Raw genomic sequence first — 16,177 nt, 5'->3', positions numbered from 1 at the left:
TCTCGAGGACGAAAGTCTAAAAATAAAGGACAACATGGAGGCATACCTTAATTCCCCCCACAAAGTCTTTGAAGAAGACAAGTGTGAGGGAATGCCCACTGTGTATGTGGATGGATGCTCTTACCATGTTGACAACAACGGGGAGAAAGAACTGGTGGCCGGCGTAGGGAATGCATGGGTGAATGAGTCCCCAGAACCCTCCGCTGGATACAAAATTGGTCCCCGAAGTAGTCAGGTGGCAGAATTGATGGCTGTGCATCATGCCATCCTCACTGCTGTCCAGCATCAACTCCACGAACTGGTCATAATCACAGATTCGGATTATGTACGGAACGGGTTCGTGGAGCACCTGGTTAATTGGAAAACCAGAGGCATGTTATGTGCTAACAACAAACCCTTGAAACATGGGAAGTTGATCCAAAACATTGATGATCTGGTCACCTCGAATGGGATGACCATCTATTGGAAAAAGATCAAGGGTCATTCCAAAGTAGAGGGACCAGACAAAACTGGAAATGACTTAGCTGATCAGCTGGCCAAAACCGGGGCCATCCAAGGGGATCAAATTGAGATTGAGTCCCTGTTGGGGGAAATCCAGGTCACTGCCATCACTAGGTCCCAGACAAATGCTCACAACGACCTTTCAATTGCACAATGGAGTAAGGAGACCCCTGATGCTGATTTGATTACTGCTCAGAAGGGGGATCCAATAATTGGTAAATTTTACCAGCACCTTGAGGACCCTGAGAACTTTCCCCTGACGGATACCGATTACATTGGGAAAGAGGACCTAAGAGTGTTGATGAAATGTCCCAAAATGTTCCAGATCCAAGACGGTTTGTTGGTAAGGAAATCCAAAGCTGGCCACGATCAGTGGGTGGTTCCTACCTCATTCCGAAGCCTGATGTTAAGTCACGCCCATGATGCGGCCACTGCCGGTCATAGGGGGTTTCACACAACATTGGAAATCTTAAGAGAGGTTGCATACTGGCCACACATGGGGCAGGACCTCGACCAGTACCTGAAGGGTTGCCTTGTGTGTGCACAATTTCAGCCATCATCCCTCACACACCGGGCGCCTTTACAAAAGAGGGGAATGACACTGCCATGGTCAGATTTACAAATCGACTTTGTAGGCCCTGTGATTCGCTCGGCTAGGGGGAATAAGTACATGTTGACTGTGACATGCTTGTTTACCAAGTGGGTGGAATGTCTCCCAGCCCCAAACTGCAAGGCAGAAACGGCAGCTGCCTTGATGATTAACCACATCTTTTCCCATTTTGGTCTACCTCAGAGGATTGAGTCAGACAGAGGTAGCCACTTCACCAGTGAAGTAATGACAAAGATGTGGGAGATATTGGGGGTCAAAAGGAAGTTGCATATTGCTTATCGGCCAGCTTCTTCTGGGGCAGTAGAGAGATATAACCGGACAATTGTGAGCATATTAAAGAAGTTTGTGGCAGATTCTGGGCCAAGTTGGGATATCCGATTACCTCTGGTCCTAATGGCTATCAGATCTACCCCTTCATCTGCAACCAAAATGTCACCATTTGAGTTGATGACTGGGCGCAAGATGGTGCTTCCTCAGCATTTGCTCTACAGGACCCAAGAGCAGACACTGATAAATGCCTCCACTACTCATGAGTATGTAGAGAATTTAAGGAAACACCTCCAACATGCTTTTGCTTATGCTCAGCGGAATCTAGAAAGATCAGCTGATAGCATGAAGACCCATTATGACCTGAAAACTTCCAGGAAGGAATATCAGGTGGGAGACCGGGTCTATCTATACAACTTCCAAAGGAACCAGGCCAAGCAGCGCAAATTTTTGCCTACATGGAAGGGACCCTTTGGGATCGTCGATAAGATCTCCCCTGTGGCCTACAAGATCCGCATCCCCAAAGGTGGTTCGGCAGAGGGGGAAGACAAGTGGGTCCACATAAACCAGTTGAAATGTTGCCATCCCAGGCACACTCTGCAACAACTGGAGGAATCCTCTGGAATCCTAGCGGGTACTGTATCAGACTAATTCAGTTCCAATCATAAAACCTACCACATCTAGTCTCTAAAATATTGTGATGTACATGAAACTGTCTCTAGTGATGCTGTTTTTTTTTTTTTTCAAAATAAGAATGTAATATTTCGTTACGATGAAATGCATATGCTGCCCCACTATCTCAACAGTGGTGGAAAAACGTCTATGAGTAGGTATTGCCGCTCTTCCTTTGTCGTCCTAGGAGAAAGAAGACCTGGAGACGGGCCAAGGAGGACGATCCGGAGACCGGGAGCTGAGACGCAACGGGCTCGGGGTACCGCCCAATCTTCCCATCAGGACCGGCGAGGAGAACTGATCGATCTGACCGGATGGAGAAGAAGATGCTGAACTGTGCCATCTACAGAAGAGGAAGAAGATTATGCGGACAGACCGGTGCGTGGGTCAAAACCCTTGGGCACGCGACTCCCCCTCGACCCAAACTCAAAGTGCAGTCGCGTGGGGGGGACTTGTTGGGTGTCCTGACCCACGTTTAAGCTATCCTGCTACAACATTTGGTGCTGTGGGCTTAGGAAATTCAAGATGGCGGAAAACCCACATGTGCGCCGAAATCCAGGAAAGCTGCGCAGTTTGTGCGCCCACCAAAATGGTTGCCTCACTTGCCACCCACCAGTGCGAGAATGAAAGGCCGGGTTGCCATGAGGGAAATGGGTTGCCTAAGGAAAAACAGTAGCGCCGGTTAGCTTCAAAGCGCTTTAAAACCACCATTGGACTACCCGCACAGTAGTCTGAAACCATTGGGAATGGCAATGCTGATTGCCAAATGCAACCTAGAATTGTGGGGAATTCATTTCTTAAATCCCAAAAATGGGTGCAGTACCAGTACTCACCACTATCCAAAAGCCGGCGTTTTAAAACCACTCTGTGTGTTTTTCTGAAGGCAAGCAAAATGCCTATTTCAAACCTTGCAACATGTGCAAAATATTCACTGAACACCAGCAGACATTTGGCAGAATGGAGTTTTGTGTGCCTACAAAATCTGGGAAATGAAGAGCCCAAAAACAATGCTTATAACAAAAATGCTATGGAGTCAGCAGCTTAAGCCTAACTACAACTGGATTTAAAACCACCAAAATCGAAAATGTTAAATTAAATGAGTGACCTATGTTTGGTGTCACATGCCTTTGTAACTGTTGAAATGTCATAGTTTTGCGCTTAGAATCAGCATTCTAGCTGCATGTGTAAAATTACAAGTTATTTTAAAAGCAACAAAAAGTTAGCTGAAGGTCTGGCTTAAGGAACTTGATTTTGCCTAGCAACTACCCATCAGCAGTGAAACTTGAGTCACCACTGTGTTCCCAGGCCAACCTTCCTTTTGCTGCCCAGGCTAAGGATATGCCATCTATCTGATAATTGAATTTCCTGTGCTCTGCCAGAGAGTGAACAAAGCCCTCTCCACTCAGGCAAAGGTTTTTTATTACAGACGTCGTAAAAAGTGGCTTCCTCCTGGAGAAGCTGGGAGGAGCACTGCCTGTGAGAAGCAAGCTGGCTTGGCAGAAACTGGAAAGACTGGTTTCTGTACCATGTGACCTGAAAAGACACACCCCTGCAGCAAGGATATGGTTTTATAAAAAGGGGGATAATTCATAGAGCGGACATGTGAAAATTTTATAAATGATACCATAATTCTTGTGATTTTTCTGCCCACAGTTTAAGACGTGGTAGGAACCGGTGGTATGTTCAGGGGGGTTTTAGCGGAAAAGTGGATATTACTCTAAATGTGTGCATGTTAAAAATCTGAAACTTCATCAGTTAATGTCCCTACCCCCTGCACACATGTATGTAAAGTTGGGTCCATGTCGGAAATTGGAAAAGCAGTTAAAAAGTCAATTATGTACACTCTTTGAATGCAAGCTCCGAGAATGAGCAGATTTGGACATAGACATGGCTAAATTCAGCCACACCATGTATATGTAATTTTAAACAATATGTACCTCTGCAAATATGTATTTGTTTCAAATCTAGATTTGTGTGTAAGTTGACAGGAGGAGTGGACTTTCTGCAGGCTGTAAAATGACATCAATCTGACTCACAGTTCAGTTTGCCAATCAAGCGGAGAAATGGAAGTTTGACCAATTAGAAGCTGAGAGAGAGGTAGGGTCAGTGATGCTAGAACACACCCACATTCTAAACACATAAAAGCAGACAGTCAGGACACATAGAGACCTTCAAAATCCATCTGCCGCTGGAAGCCCTGCCGGAAAAATCCATACTTACCTCCATCAAACTCCAGAAAGCCAAACTAGAGACTTCAATCTATCCAGAGCAGAGAGACCCAAAGAACCGGTGCCTAGCAGAGACCAGACCCCTGTGAGCAGTTCCAGAGGCCAGGCGCTGTGAGCAGAACCCGGAAAGACCTGACCAGACTGAAGTCCGTGACCAAGTCGCTTTCCTGTTCAAAATCTCTTGTGAGTACTTAGCAAAACTCAGAACACATCTCTTAGTTTAAATTCATCTAATTCAATCTATTTAACCTAAGTAGAACTGCCTCCTAGCTGTCACCTGTCATTCAAGCTGCAAAAATTTGTCACTTGTCATTTTGAAAAAGTGTGCGTTTAAAATTTACAAAACCAAAAACGACCTTTACTAAATTACTCATATCTCCGCAACCGTTTGGGCTAGAGACTTGCAATAACTTTCATTTGGAAGCTGAGATCCCAGGCTTTTCTAGGACCCCAAAACGGTAGAGATAGTCCTTGCGGTTCCTTTGTAATAGCGCTCGGCGCATCCGCGAATTTTACCGCGATTTGCAATTTCTTCACATGTAAAAACTGCTGCTGTTTGCTTTCCATTGGCCAGAAATTCGTTTAACCTGCTAACTATCCCTGCATCATTGCTAGTGTGAGCCTGGACTAATATTAACTAGATACCACTCACCCTGAACCTCTATAAGGGAATTAAAAGCAAATTTAGCATATTTCTCATTCATTGCCAGCACATATCCAAGCATTGCCTGTGTTTTCAAAACTCCTACCTGTTTTCTGTTGTCTAAGCTTGCTGGATTGAACTGATTACATTGATTGCATTTCTGAGAACTGTGTGCTTTTCTCCCATTTCCTTGCATTGCATAAAGAGGGGGGGAGTGAATAGCCAGAGAAAAGTGATTACATTGTTTGGTTGAAATCATATTGAGTATTTTCTGTACTGCATTCATTGAATATTGCATCCACCTGAGCTTACATAAAGCATCCTCTACCACATTATACTTTTGTTCCTAATTACCAGTGTGCTACCTTATCCATTTCATCTCAACTCCTTAGTAATTATAAAGAAGTGTGCTAGTGCCAGATTCTCTGTTGTCAATCTTTATCATATCAGATTAAGTGTGCTATTCAATTATTAATTTATTATAAAGTGTCATATATATATCTATTGTTTAAATCATCAAATAAACCCTTTTAACTTGCAAAACAGAACAACTTCTTGGCTCAGTGGGGTCAGGGGGATTCCAAGAGAGGGGTGTTATATAAGGGTAGTCATCCAGAACGCATGAACTGGACCTAAAGATATATCAATAAGGGTTTTCATTCAGTATTATAGACTAGGCGTTGACTTAGCTGTAGTGTTGAATTGAATCCTCTTACACCTCAACCTACCATCGCCTTCAGACCATACTAATGGTATGTAAAGTGCTATATATATGCAAAATAACAATACATAACATAACATAACATATGGAGGGATCACTTCTGTTTGCACGTAAGTGCAATGGAAAAGTAACGGGTAAAACACAAGCAAAATCGCCTTTTGCACTTTCTTTTACATAAGTGGAAAAGTGTAAATGCCTCACCCATTTTACGGCTGCGCGATACATTTACATTTACAGTGGATTCCTATGGAGTCCACCTGCTTTAGCCAGGTGGCAAATGTTCCATGGCATTACCGCCAGCATGAAAGTACATACTGGCAGTAATGCAGCGGTGGTTATTGGGTGGAGCAGGAAAAGCATGCACACCCGTGAAGTCCGTCCTGCTCCCCAACTCCATATAACAAATGAAAGAAAATCCTGTGGAGTGGTAGAAGTGGCAGCAAGTGTGTATGCCACTTTCACCGCCAATTGTACTGACCCGGGGGACTTTGGGAATTATCTTCAATCACTTTAGTCCTATGGGCAGTTGCAGGCAAACACTCCCTCAGGTGAGCAGAAGAAAATGCCCAAAGCCCAATGCCCGTCATGGGGTGGTTTCTTCTAGAGTAGACTTTCCCAACACTGATAAACACACCTCCAGGGCTGTATGCCACAAAATGGCCACATAGTTAAACCTCTGTGTCCCGTGCATCCCACCACACCTCGTAAACTAGAACATCTGGGACCGGTGAAATGTCTACCTAGATTCTGATCCATGTCCACCCCTTGTAATAGCAAGTAGAACTAATGGCGCATCGGAGTGATACCGTATTGTACGGTTCCAACGTGCCTGCCCTCAGTTACACTCCTAGTGCTACACAGCCCCTCCTTGCAGTTTGCATTAATTATGCACAAGGTGCTCCTCAACCGCGTTAGGCGGTGCCTATCATTCATGCCCTGTGCTGCAGCTCAGCTGTGCTACGTGGTGTGGAGCTTGGTCGCGCTTTGTTGGAGTTCAATCTGAATCCTCTCCTTATTTTAGTATAGCAACAAAAAGCCTTCGGCCAACAAACTATCTTTTTGTAAACATGGCCCTTGGGAAGACAGCCCCCGCTCCCCTTGCCCCTTTTTCCTCCCTGTACTTACCTTTTCATACCAACCATATGTTTGGTAGTTCTGCGTGCAAGCCATCTGGGCTATCCAGTTGTAAGTAATATTCTGTTTGGTATCCGTCTTACAGGCCGGATTCACAAAGAGTTTTCCAATGGGATTGCGCCATTATACAACGCGTCTGTGAATCAGGCTCTTGGTTTTTCCCTATGAAGACTGGTTTTAGCCAAGAAGACTTCTAGCCAAGAGGGCTTATTGAATACAAGTAAAAACATTAACTGAGGTTTCAAAGGCAAGATGCAAAGAAGTTGCTTGCTTGTATCGTAGCTAAATATGTTTAACATCATGAAGATCTTATTTTCATTTCACAGTGTTGAGACCATATTGTGAAGGGCCACTTGAATTCTAGGACTCCATTCATAAAATTTCAAATTGCTTTGTACATGGGGTGACCAGACGTCCAGGTTTTGCCGGGACTGTCCCTGTATTTGGAGCTCTGTCCGCCTTTCTCAAGATTACGTTCCCATTGGAAACTGCAGCGGGTCCCGGTTTTCTGTAGTAGGTCTTCATAGCTGGCAGGCAGGAATGCACAATCTCGCAAAGAAGAAGTTCTGCACTTTGCAACTTAAGATAGTGTTCGTTTGTGATAAATTAATTATAATATGTGTTTCTTTTAACAGTAACACTTAAACCCTCTTCTCCCCCAAACGCCACTACAGTGTAGTACCTTGAGTGCAACTTTCAAGAGTTAGTCCTACCTTTGTTAGTTGCCGTGTCCCAGTTTTTTACTGTTTAAATCTGCTCCCCCGATTTGTACATCTTTTGACTGTGTCGCCCGCAGAACTGATCAGAAGGCAGAAAATCTGAAAATATGCTTAAAGCAGCACAGTCGCGTGCTCTGAACTGTTGATATCAAAAAAGATGCACCGGGTCGATGGGTGGACCAAACCCTGTTGGCTCTACATGTAATATGCAAAGGTCGTTGATGCATTTCGTGTGCCTGACCCGTGGTTTGTTTTATGTACCGAGGCCTAGGAAACACCTTCCCGCTTTCCCCATGTCCTGAAGAATGCTTTCTTCCCCTGCAGATGAGTACAAGAGCAAAGTGGCATGTGAAGACGACAAGCTGAGGCTGAGCTGTAAGAGGAGTATGGTCATCGCCATATACTCGGCGCTCTTTGGGAGATCCCATGGGGGCAGTCTGGAGTGCCCCTACCAGAATTCGGGCATGCCCACAACCATCGGTAAGTGGGGGAAATACAAAAAACCTATAGTGGGCAGGACAAATGAACACGCCCTCTGAATAGTATTTAAGCACCGACTGCTGCTATGAAGCGATGTTTTAAATTGATTGTGTCACATGTTTCCCAGTGATAACTCACTTTTATGCTTAGCCCACTTGCTCAGGTCCCATTTCCAATGCCATGCTCACAAATCTACAATGTGCGCTTCACAGTGTTTCCACAAGACCAACAGAGCTCGCATGCAGCGCTGCAGGGCAGCCCCCCTGCATAAATGGGAGCGTGGATACTTGGTTAAGCATTGGTGGCACCCCCCATTCCCCCAATGTTAGTAAAGAAGCTGGGGCCTGATGAAGTCTTCAGAACTCTGCTGTCCATTCACATGGGTGCAGGGACAGTATTAAAAAGGAAGACCTTAAATAGATCCTCCTCCTCAGTGCTCTCTATTTCAAGCCTACCCATAACGAAGGGGTAGAAAGCGGAAATGATCATCAACCAGCGGCGAAGGCAGCTATTGGTGCTCGGGAGCATGACCTTGTGACGGGATGCCTCGATTGCAAATTACTCAAGATCAATGGCGGATGATATTATTTTATTGAAGGTGCATTTAGCTATCCCATAATTTAGTGTGAGTGACTGAGCGCCCGGAACGAGTCAGAGACAATGTAGCAGAGTTTGGGGTGATTTTCTCTTGTGAAATCCTTTTAAATAATGGTTTCATAGAGTGCATTTTACAGTACAATCTGTTAGAAAAACTGAGTAAATAAGACAGACAATTTAGTATGTGTTGGCCATGGTAACAGTTATAATTAAAAAAAAAGATGGGTGACAACATTTTTATTATCCCTGTGTCCAAAATGTGACTGCCTTTCCACTGTAGAACACTTTAACAATGCCTACACTATATAACAACACTGCTATTGTAAAGTACATGTCTATTATGATTCTGTCCACAGCATATTCCGGCATGACTTGTAAACCCTTGGTCACGCTGGCAGTGTCAATGTTTCCAATATAAAACACTTTCATGATGGTGCCCACAATGTATGCCAGCACTGCCACTATGAAGCACACTATCAGGATGCCCTTGTCGACAATATATGCCAGTATAGCCCTGTAAATCACTTGGACATGCTGGCTGTTCCCCAATATATCAAAACAGAAGAGGGGATGGCTGGAGTGTTTAGAAATAATCTTGACCTCTTGCATTGCTCGGGGCAACCCTCTAGACCATCGTTCTTTGCCTGCCAAGCCATTAAAAAAGAGGAAAGACCATATGCAAATCAGGCTTGGTCCCACCCCAAAAGGGGCAGTCCAGCCCGAACTGCTTGGTCACATCCCTTCTGTACGAGACCACATGCATCCCCAAACATGTTTCGGCCTTGTTGGGCCTCATCAGTGAGGGGTAGCTTGGGTCCCTATGCCCAGCAGGCAACAGACCCACGTCTGGGCATACGAGTCCCACTACAGCAAAAGAAAAGCGGTGATGGCTGGAAGGTTTAGAACTAATCATAACCTCTGGCATTGCTCTGGGCAACCCTCCAGACCATCGTTTTTTGCCTGCAAAGCCATTACAAAAGGGGAAAGATCATATGCAAATCAGGCTTGATCCCACCTCAAAAGGGGCAGTCCAGCCCAAACTGCTTGGTCACATCCCTTCTGCATGAGACCAGAAGCGTTCCCAAACATGTTTCGGCCTCGTTGGACCTTATCAGTTCCCCAGTATATGCCAACTCTGCCACTGTAAAGTATAGGTTTGTGATGCATCTGCCCACAATACATTCTAAGCTGTGCCTCTAAAACACTTCAAGATTTTTATTTTTTTAATAAATGTATTCTTCTGAAATAATCATTACATTATCATCTCACAATATTAGTAAATCTTCTGCTATTATTTCTCCCTATAATAGTAAAATAACAGACATAAATTTAAATACTATTATACGCAACATTGTTCTTACGAATCGCATAAAGGTAATCAATGAAGCTCTGTTTTCACAAACATACTTGTATACAGTGCCCTGTTCACTCTCCATTGATGACAATTCACTAGGTGTTAGACTCAACGTGTTTCTTTCAAAATATATTATTTCTTCTTCAGGAGCTGATTTAAATTTGATTTTATTGTTTATTATATAAGTTCATGCTGGTTATTTTACTGTTATGGGCAGAAATAATAGCAGATAATGTAAGAAGGTTTGGTTATGATGCAATGTTTGTTTCACAAGAATACATTTATTAAAGCATTGAAAAATTATTAAGTAATTGCATATAGGAATATTCCTTGGGAGAATGCATTGTCTATCCAACAGATGGTTTCTGGTGGTACACTATATATTCAATGTGCTGAACTGTGTACAAGTTCTTGAGACTAAACACCCATACACTTGGTACCTAGAATAAATTAAACAAGTTTTATTTACAAACGTAGTGCATCTCGAAGTCCATTTAGTCCTGTAACGCACTTGGACATGATGGCAGTGCCTTCTTCACCCCTATACCCAAACAGGCTCCCCTAAGTTTGAATATCCTATCAACTGCCCCCACTTGCTGGACTACTAGATCCTGCTGCGGCGCTGCAACGCTTCGGCACCTCTTTGTGCACAAGACCCATTTCTGGGGTCCCCCCTGCATACCGCTTCCTAATACAATGCGCAAACCTCCAAGTACGCACGAGCCCCGCCCGTGCCATTTAGCAAGTTTAAGAAATAACCTCCAAAATGTCCAGACACCACAGTCAGTGTCTACTATACCTCTATGCCCCGTGCCTATGACTGTATGGCCAAAAAACCAGGAATGGCAACTTCCACTAAGCCACAAACTTACGGCTCATGGTGAATGTCTCCAACCTCCTGGACTCACCGCTGCCCCCTTCTCTGTATCCTACTTGCGCCCAGCATGGTTTGCCTGTCTTGGCCCCAACACACGCAACACCACTAAAACCCTTGATCTTCATTGCCTAAGGAGAGCACTTCCGGATACCCAGACGTATCTTTGCCCCCTTCTCTGCCGACTAAATGTCCCCAGCGTGGCTTACCTGCCTTGGCCCCAACACACGCAGCAGCTACTATAAAGGTTTTCTCCTCAATGCCTAAGGAGAGCACCTCCATATACCCAGACGTACCCTTGCCCCCTTCTCTGCTGCATACATGTCCGCAGGATGGCTTACCTGCCTTGGCCCCAACACGCAGCAGCTACTATAAAGGTTTGCTCCTCAATGCCTAAGGAGAGCACCTCCGTATACCCAGACGTACCTTTGCCCCCTTCTCTGCTGCATACATGTCCGCAGCATGGCTTGGCTGCCTTGGCCCCAACACACTCAGCAGCTACTATTGAGGTTTGCTCCACACTACCTTGGCCTGACCACTTTCTGCTCTTCTCTCACCTGATGCTCTCTATCCCCAGGCTAAGCCCACCCCAGCATTGCCGCCTACCTTCTTGGTCATTCGGCCCATGAAGCGTGTGTCAGTGGATGCCTTTGCTGCTACCTTTTCGGCTCCTCCTAAGCCTGTGGCTGACTCACACTCTGACACAGCCCTCTCTAACCTATATCTTCCTATCCCCAACACTGTGGATGTCCTTGCCCCTGTCATGAGAATCTGTCTGAAGCCTACCTCCAATTGCAACTCTTGGTATGACTCCGACCTTGCCACCCAGAAGCACAAGTGTAGGGTGGCTGAGAGGAAGTGGAGGGCATCGGATGCATCCTCTGACAAACTGGCCTGTCGCCGGCTTCAAAGGCAATACTGTCCTGTCCAAGAAGAGAGCCCAAATCCAAGCCGCGTCTTTGTGACCTCTAACAAACCGGCCAAACTCTTTAAAATCTGCCATCACTCTTTTGCCACTGGAACTTTCCCCTCTCTCCTCAAGCACTCCGTTGTGCACCTCCTCCTTAAAAAGCCTTCTGCCGGTCCTACCTGTCCGGCAAACTATCGCCGATCTCTAGCACTCCTTTCCTGGGCGAACTCCTGGAAAAGCTCGCCAACTCCCAGCTTACTCTCCACACTGAATATGTTGGTTGTCTCCATGACCATCAGTCTGGTCTGGCTTCACAGCAGCCAGAGGTACAGAAACTGCTCTCCTGAATACCCCGTGAAGATCTGCTCACTAATCTTGATTCAAGTCTTCCTTCTGCCCTCATCCTCCTTGACCTTTCCTCTGCTTTTGACATGATCAATCACACCACCCTGATCAATCGACTCGGTGAGCACCTGGGCATCACGGATCAGGCCCTGGAGTGGTTGTTCTCCTTTATCCTGGACTGACCCTCCGAGGTCCAACTTGGGTCCTTTCTCTCCACCAGCTCTCTCTCCACATGTGCTGTTCCCCAGGGCTCTAACCTCTCACCCTGGCTCTTCAATGTCTACTTGGCCCCTTTGGCCTACCTGATCTATACCTTCTCCTCTAACTTTCAGTGTTATGCTGATGACACAGAGCTCTCTTTCAGGCTCCCCTCAGCCTCCTCTCCCACTCATTCCTGACTGTATATCCCTGATTCAGGATTGGTGCGCCTCCACGATCTCTGCCTTAATGCCAGTAAGACTGAGATCCTTCTCATTGGACCCCTGCTCTCGCTTTTCCTCTCTCATTCTGGCCGCTTTACTTGGGCCCTCATTCCTTCGCCTTCCTGTGAGGCAAAAAACCTTGCTGTCATCACAGACCTTGCAAAGGCGGCCCACTACAAGCTTCACCTCCTCTGAGGTATTCTTCCTTTTCTCAATTTCCCCCAAAAGCTCAATGTTTCCAGAGCCCTGGTTCTCTCTAGGCTGGACTACTGCAACAGCCTGTTTCTCAATCTGCCTTCCTCTACTCTCCGTCCCCTGCAACTAATCGAGAACAAGACTGCGAGACTCTTCCTTGGCCTCAAGCCCAGGGACCCTATCTCTCCAGCCCTGATATCTCTCCACTGGCTCCCGGTTGCAGCAATGATCAAGTTCAAGAGGTTCCATGCAAAAATGTCCCCGCTTTTTTTGCGGAGACATTATTACATTGAACATGTGGGGAACACCCCCGCAACACCCAATCTTTTTTTTTACAAGGGGAGCAGGGGATATCCCCGCAACCCGTCCCCATACATAATGTCACCATATATAATGTCGCCAGTAACATTTCCTGGCAACATTATGTATGGGGGACATTATTTATGGGAACATTATTATCTGATACCGTTCAAGACCCTCTGCATCATCCACAAGGCTTTTTGGGGTGAGGGCCCGCACTACATCCAACTCTCTCTTCCAAAACACCTTCCTTCTCAAGCTCTTCGCTCAGCCACCTCTAACTCTCTGAGGGACAGATGCTTCTCCAGGCAGAGAGTGGGGGGTAGATCTCTCTCCTCTGCATCTGCCTCCCTCTGGAATAGCCTCCCTGTCCCTCTCAAAGTTGTGCCGGACCACCTGAAGTTCCGGAAGTAGCTCAAGACGTTCCTTTTCGCACCTGCTTTCTCTCTCTCTCCCCTGCTGACCTACCTATCTGCTGTGCTGACTGGAGGCCTGGCTACCCTCAGAGTCTCACTGGGTACCCGGCTCCTCCGCGACCAGTTGACCCTGCACCGCCTACCGCACACCTAGTGACTAACGGTTAACCCTACAGTCCCCTGCCTACTTGCACTTACCCAGAGCTGCGCTGCCCTGGCTGCACTTACTCAGAGCAATGCTGCCCTGATTGCACTTCCCCTTCCCTGGCAATTTTCCACCCCCAGTCTCCACTGCACCATGCATGATCTGAATGACACAAGGCCTAGTAAGATCTTTGTTTTGTCCTCCCTCTGTTTTCCCTCCCTTGTCTTGTCGCACCTAGAAACACTTGTGTACAGGTGCGTTATAAATGACTTATCATTTCATACATAAGCAGAGCACTCCCAGATACCCAGACGTATCCTTGCCACCTTCTCTGCCTCCTACTTGTGCTCAACTTGGCTCAACCGCTCTGGCCCCAACACATACTATCCCATATCAACACGTCTGCCTCACTACCTGATTCTGAGCACAAGGTTACGACCCCATCCTAGGACCCTCTCCCACACTACCACTAGACCTATATTTGACACAGCCGAGCAGTCCGCTAACTAAACATAGCCAGGAAGGAGTTTATTGGAGCACTTATAAATTCCAGAACCCTGACGGCCCATGCGCTAGATATGTGACCTGATCCCATCTAAGGACCTTGACCTATTAGCCATAACAGAAGATTGGCTGTACGCTACCTCGTGCCCTACCCTTTCCCTTGCGGTCCCCAGTAATTATTCCATTTTTTGCCAAAGATAGATTGGACTTAAGAGGGAGGGTGTGGTCGATCTCGCCAAAGACTCCCATGGCATTTGGGAAGCTAATAATCTGGCCATCCAATCAGGTGATTTGCTAGCCAAGAAATTGTCTCTATCCCACACCGACACCTTAACCTTTCAACTGATATAGTGACCACCAGGCCCTTTCCTGTCTTTGGAAGATGGCATCACTCACCTCCTCTCTACCGATGCTAAGCCCTCCTCCAGAACCGTCCTCTTGGGCGATGTCAACCTAGACTACAATGACAGCAACAACTCCAACTCCCTTGCTTTAGCAAATACCATTGAGGCCCTAGGCTTCACACAATGTATCTTGAGCCCTACACACTACAAAGGCCGAACCCTAGATTGGCTGGCTGAACGAAACTGTAACATCATGATTGTTTCAAACACGCATTGCCCTTGGTCAGATCACAACATCATCTCCTTTACCATCCCTATTGGGAATCAAACACTTGCCACACCAACACCTTTGCCTGCCACTAACTAGAAACTCCCGGAACATCACTCTAGTCCAGTGATCCATCCAGGATGGTGGATACCTACAATCTCTCCCTAATGCCTGCCATCAACACCATAGCTCCTGCGGGGGTACACAAAGCACACCATTGGCCCATCTCAATATCTGGTTCACTCCAGCCCTTGAAGTACTCCGTACTAAGAAATGGGCAGTGGACACTGCATGGAAGAACGATCCAACAGCTTCTAACAAAGCACTATTCACAGTTTTAGCAAAAGACTACAAACTGGCCATACTGAATGCAAAAAGTTCCATGTATAATGCTTAAATTGACAAGGCTAACTCATCCACTGGAGAGCTCTTTTCATACTTTGGGAATTATAATCTCCTGTTCCCACAACCAACGACTGTTTCGAAAGGCGACACTTGGTGCACAAATATACAGACTGCCTGACTTGACAAAATATCATCCCCAACCCCCAAAAAAGATTTTGACAAAGAAAAAAAACTGATCATATCAGCTGTTTCACCTGATTTTAAACCCCCCTCCCTCTCAACATAATATCCACCTTTTCGACTTCAAACATGTCTCAGAATCTAAGGTAATCAAAATTATCAAAGACCTCAAACCTTCCAGATGCCAAGGGGACATTTGCCCTGCACCAGTCATCAAAGACTGTGCTGAAGCACTGGCACCATTAATTTCCTCACTCATCAATTCTTCATTCTCCTCCACTTGAGTTCCAGCTAACTAAAAAGATACTTCGGCCTTACCGTTACTAAATAAAAAAATCATGTTAGACCCTAATCACAACTGCCCCATGCCTCCTTAAAATTCTGGCCAGAGCAGCAGACCTACAGATTCAGTCACACCTGGAATCCAAAAACCTCCTGGGTTTATGCCAATCATGGATCCGCCCGGGACATGGTACGGAATCAGCACTCCTTGATTTAAAGACCCAAATGGGAAACGTACAAAAATGTCACCTCCAGTACTGCACCCCGCAGTTACTGCGACCTTTGGTGCGCACGCAATCCCGACTCCTATTACTTGTAAATTGCCCTCTCTGAGCTTAAACACTGTAGCAAATGCGATTGAAACACACTGAAATATACATATTTCAAAAACATTGAATTCATCAAATAGGACTCGTGCGTTTTTCTGAAAGCCAGAAACCTTTCAGTAGCCCAAGATGCAATTCCTACTCATTCTGTGGCTTTAGCCAGTGTATCTTCATTTGGCGCCAGTTGTGGTGACCATGCTTTTTGTGAGTTAGATCCTCGCTTTTGACTATAATTGTCCAATGGCGAAAGTCAGGTAAAAACTGATGTTTTCCAACTTCAGGTTTCTATTGTCCACTGTCACAATAAACACTTATTCATAGGTCTGAGTCTGTGTACATATTTAATATTTATACCTATTGTGTATCGTTAAAAGCTCTTCTACCAATTGTCAGAT

At 45.8% G+C, this 16,177-nt stretch overlaps 1 protein-coding gene across 2 annotated transcripts in view; it reads left to right on the top strand.

The window, feature by feature from the left end:
* EVA1A (eva-1 homolog A, regulator of programmed cell death) overlaps nucleotides 1-16,177 on the top strand; it is a 1,077,479-nt gene that overhangs the window by 461,435 nt on the left and 599,867 nt on the right. For both annotated transcript variants that reach the window (XM_069605847.1, XM_069605845.1), the window contains exon 4: nucleotides 7,820-7,975. In XM_069605847.1, the coding sequence (XP_069461948.1) occupies nucleotides 7,820-7,975 (156 nt within the window). The remainder of the gene's footprint in view (nucleotides 1-7,819; nucleotides 7,976-16,177) is intronic.

Source organism: Ambystoma mexicanum, chromosome 4p, assembly GCF_040938575.1.
Source record: "Ambystoma mexicanum isolate Mex_15411 chromosome 4p, UKY_AmexF1_1, whole genome shotgun sequence".
Classification (NCBI taxonomy): Eukaryota; Metazoa; Chordata; class Amphibia; order Caudata; family Ambystomatidae; genus Ambystoma; species Ambystoma mexicanum.
The sequence above is the reverse complement of the archived record's forward strand: the minus strand, read 5'-3'. Positions and strand labels throughout refer to the sequence as shown.